Raw genomic sequence first — 4,888 nt, forward strand, 5'->3', positions numbered from 1 at the left:
GCTGCACCTTAAATGATTTGAGCCCGCCCCGGCTACTGTCGTTCTCTTTAAAGGCATTGACATGTGCATGTTAAACCCCAGGGCGTGCGTCTTGTTTCGTCTAATGTTTGCAGATTCATTTTTACATGTTACACAGTTCTTCCTCTACAGTTTCACAGTGTATGTGTGTGTGGATGACCTTAAACAGTAGCTGTGTGTATAGATGTAACATGATCCTGTTTTCCATTCTCTAATTGCTTCCTTTTGTTACCTGACTAGCAGGGAAAAGGGGTCGAGGCCGGTCCTGATGTGTCGCTATGAAGACTGACCAGTGTTTGGCGTTGACACTGCAGGCCGCCAGTGGATGGAATGGTAAGGTCACCTGACTCAGTGGTCCAATGGTATTCCACATCTCCTGAAACTGCCACGTTTGAAGATAATCAGAAGAGCGATTTTTTTATTTTTTTTTTTTCTTTAAAGTATGAAAGCCTCCCCTTCCCCCTCCCCTCCCTCACCCGCCCCAGACAGACCCACCATACGAGACTTACCAAGTAAGAATTAATGGTGGACATCTTCTGGAAAAGTCGTAGCACTTTTGTTTTTGTTCACTCGGAGCTGTGATGTTCAATTTGGTTGTTGAATGACATCTGTAACAGACTAGAAGAGATGGTCTCTGATTATCGGAGAGGATCGGCGTGCAGCGTTCAGGTGCGATCCACCGCCGCTGAAGCTCGACCATTCCAGGAAAACGGTTCCTTAAGAACCGCCAATGGTCTAACTACCTCAGTTTATGAGGTTTTTACCTGCTATCTCCTTTTTTTTACTTGAGGAACCCAAACCTTCCACCTCAGAGGTAAACGAACAGCAGCAGCAGCAGTGGAGTTGTAGTTCTCAGCTGAAGGGTTGGTGTGGATGGAATGAAGTGGGTTTGGGGGCTAGTTTTACCCACAATCCACAGCAGGTGGAAGACGCAGCAGAACACATTTAACACACCTGGAAAATCCAATACCAAAAAAACACCTATTGAAGCAGAGAACGCAGTTAAGTTCAGGTTCCACATACAGACCAATGTGATTTAAGTCAAATAACATAAAATAACCATAATAACATTATAATAATCTATAAATCCAAATTTTTTTGTTCTTTCAGTGTGAAAGTTCAGTTACTTTTTGGCCCACCAAAGGGTCCAGTATTTATGAAATGAAAAAAATTACAGTGAAGATATTAACAGTGAATGGTGTTAATACCTTTTTAGTCCAGGTTCCACATTCAGACCAATATGATCTAAACTAAAATACTTGCATATTAACCTATAAATAACGATAACCCCAAATGTTTCTATAGTGTAAATAATTATAATTGCATTATGTAATTATGGACGTTTTCTTACTATAATATTGCTTTTTTCACATTAAACCAAGGAGAAACTAAGGATGTGTCATTATTTATAGCTTATGTTGTTATTTTACTTGAAATCCCATTAAGTTGTATATGGAACCTGAACATCCTTAACTATAAATAATTTCAGTATAACTTTTGCACTTCTGAAATTTATCCCACGGGGGCAGGTTGGACCATTTGGTGAGCCAGTTTTGGCCCATGGGCCATATGTTTGACACCCCTGTACTCAAGTATTTACATTGATTAAAAAGGCTGAGCAGAGACGTAACTGTAGGGATTTGGATCATATTCTGGGTGTTTTAAAGAAGACGCAATTCCCCTTTAACATCAGCTAATTAAAATTTGATAAATTGTGTACATTAACACAGACTGTTATTTGTATCTCAAATTATTTCTAAAAAATATGGAAATGTCAAAGAGATAACTGATAAAACCCATACATTGTCTGTTGTTGGGAGTTGGCGCTGATTTATTTTTAAAAGATTAGATATTAAAAAAAATATAGAAAAACTCATTTATCCCAGTATAAAACTATATTGTGACATTAGTCATTACACCTGAATTCAACGTGTCCGCACACTTTTGTCCACATATTGAACCTGTTCAGTCCGTTTCCCTTAAACCTGAACCATACTCACCTCCATCTAACATCAGACTCCTCCCATAGACGGATAAGCCCCTCCCTCAGCCCCATGTTAAACTACCCACACCGACCCTTAGACGTGGCGTAGGCGCGTTCCCAAAATGAGCCTGAACAAGCCTGGGCGTCATGGCGATGGACTGTACCGGAGGTTGTTTTTGTACTGTTTTTGTGGCTTTTCTTTGAGGGGCTGTGGTCCTTGTCGGTCTTCCACGGTGGACCATGTGTCCCATCAGTGTACGCATGTCCTGTTTGTGTTTGCTCATGAATGACCATAGACGTCCACAGAAGCTGCCTTTCATTTTTAAAACCTTAAAAGCCCATCTGACAGGACATAACTGCAGAAATGGACAGAAGCGTCATTAGACATTTCACACTGTAGACCGGGGACGTCGAAGTCAGTTTAGTTCAGGTTCCACATCCAGACCAATATCAACTAAAGTGGATCAGAACCAATCAAATAGGAACATAATTATACATAAATAATGACAGATACAACCTTTCATTCATGTTTTAGAGAAAAGTCAAATTACATGATGAAAATGTTAACGTCTACAAACTATCCTTTAAAAAATGTGAATGAACTGACATTTATGAAGAAAAATAAGTGCAATTTAAGTTCATAGTGTCTCAGCTTCTTATTTCTACATATTCATTATAACGTACAGATCACAGTGGATCTGCAAATACACAAAACATTTCAGAACAGACAGAATATTGGCACAATTACACAGATTTATATTAAGACATTTCAGCTTTGGATTATTCACATTTATTATTCACAGCTCAATATGATCTCAAGTGGGCCAGATAAAAATGACCAAAAAAATGAATAAATATGAACAAAATACACAATAACATGAATTAAAACGTGCTAAAATTTGAGAAACAGGAACAAAATGGACATAAACAATGACAAATGACCAAAAAAAAAAAAAAATTTAATGATAAAATCAAAACATGCACAAAAATAAATAAAAAGTTGAGAAATAAGAAATTGTTGAAATAGCACTTCTCTTAAAATATTTCAAATTCATATTTGTTCAGATTTTTGTTTTATTCACAGCTCAGTATAATCTCAAGTGGGCTGGACCAGTAAAATAATAACATAACAACCTATATATGTCAAAAAGTACCAATAAAAATGAACACAAAAAATGAACAGAAATAACGAAAAATGACCAAAAAAATGTATAAACTAAATTATAAAAGCAACGAAACATGCATAAAAATTTACAAAAAGTTGACAAATACTCAGAAACCTTAAAATTGCACTTTTCTTACTACATTTCAGATTATTCACATTTTTATAATAATAACCTATAAATGTCAAAGATTACCAATAAAAAAAAATCAACAACATTGTATAAAATACAAAATAACATGAATAAAATTTACAGAAATGTGAGAAACATGAATAAAATGAACAGAAATAATGAAAAATGACAAACATTTATAAAATAAATGATCAAAGCAACAAAACATGCAGAAAAATTAAAAAGTTGAGAAATATTAAGAAACATTGTTTAAATTGCACTTCTCTCAAGACATTTCAGATTATTCACATTTGTTCAGGTTATTCACTTTTTTTTTTAATTCACAGCTTAATGTGATCTCAAGTGGGCCGGACCAGTAAAATAAAAACCTATAAATGTCAAAAATTACCATTAAAAACAAACAAAATACACTAACATGAATAAAAATGTACAAAAATAATCCCAAATTACAAAAACATTTATAAAGTAAATGATAAAAGCAACAAAACATGCACAAAAATGAGTAAAAAGTTGAGAAATATTAAATATTGTTAAAATAGCACTTCTCAAGACATTTCAGATTATTCACATTTTTTTAATTCACAACTCGGTATGATTTCAAGTGGGCTGGACCAGTAAAATAATAACATAACAACCTATATATGTCAAAAAGTACCAATAAAAATGAACACAAAAAATGAACAGAAATAACGAAAAATGACCAAAAAAATGTATAAACTAAATTATAAAAGCAACGAAACATGCATAAAAATTTACAAAAAGTTGACAAATACTCAGAAACCTTAAAATTGCACTTTTCTTACTACATTTCAGATTATTCACATTTTTATAATAATAACCTATAAATGTCAAAGATTACCAATAAAAAAAAAATCAACAATTGTATAAAATACAAAATAACATGAATAAAATTTACAGAAATGTGAGAAACATGAATAAAATGAACAGAAATAATGAAAAATGACAAACATTTATAAAATAAATGATCAAAGCAACAAAACATGCAGAAAAATTAAAAAGTTGAGAAATATTAAGAAACATTGTTTAAATTGCACTTCTCTCAAGACATTTCAGATTATTCACATTTGTTCAGGTTATTCACTTTTTTTTTTTAATTCACAGCTTAATGTGATCTCAAGTGGGCCGGACCAGTAAAATAAAAACCTATAAATGTCAAAAATTACCATTAAAAACAAACAAAATACACTAACATGAATAAAAATGTACAAAAATAATCCCAAATTACAAAAACATTTATAAAGTAAATGATAAAAGCAACAAAACATGCACAAAAATGAGTAAAAAGTTGAGAAATATTAAATATTGTTAAAATAGCACTTCTCAAGACATTTCAGATTATTCACATTTTTTTAATTCACAACTCGGTATGATTTCAAGTGGGCTGGACCAGTAAAATAATAACATAAAAACCTATAAATGTCAGATTACCAATAAAAATGAACAAAATTGTATAAAATACACAATAACATGAATAAAACGTATAGAAATGTGGGAAGCATCAATAAAATGAACAAATAATGAAAAATGACCAAAAAAAAGTAGAAAAATAACATGTAAAAGTAATAAAACA

At 32.8% G+C, this 4,888-nt stretch overlaps 1 protein-coding gene across 4 annotated transcripts in view; it reads left to right on the forward strand.

The window, feature by feature from the left end:
• The window catches only part of syncrip (synaptotagmin binding, cytoplasmic RNA interacting protein), a 13,050-nt gene extending 10,718 nt beyond the window's left edge, over positions 1 to 2,332 (forward strand). For 2 of the 4 annotated variants that reach the window (XM_030130173.1, XM_030130175.1), the window contains exon 11: positions 259 to 2,332. In XM_030130173.1, coding sequence (XP_029986033.1) covers positions 259 to 287 — 29 coding nt within the window. In that variant the 3' untranslated portion in view covers positions 288 to 2,332. The remainder of the gene's footprint in view (positions 1 to 258) is intronic. The other 2 variants (XM_030130174.1, XM_030130176.1) reach the window with 1 other exon arrangement.
• The last annotated feature ends 2,556 nt before the right edge of the window (positions 2,333 to 4,888 follow it).

Source organism: Sphaeramia orbicularis, unplaced genomic scaffold (assembly GCF_902148855.1).
Source record: "Sphaeramia orbicularis unplaced genomic scaffold, fSphaOr1.1, whole genome shotgun sequence".
Lineage (NCBI taxonomy): Eukaryota > Metazoa > Chordata > Actinopteri > Kurtiformes > Apogonidae > Sphaeramia > Sphaeramia orbicularis.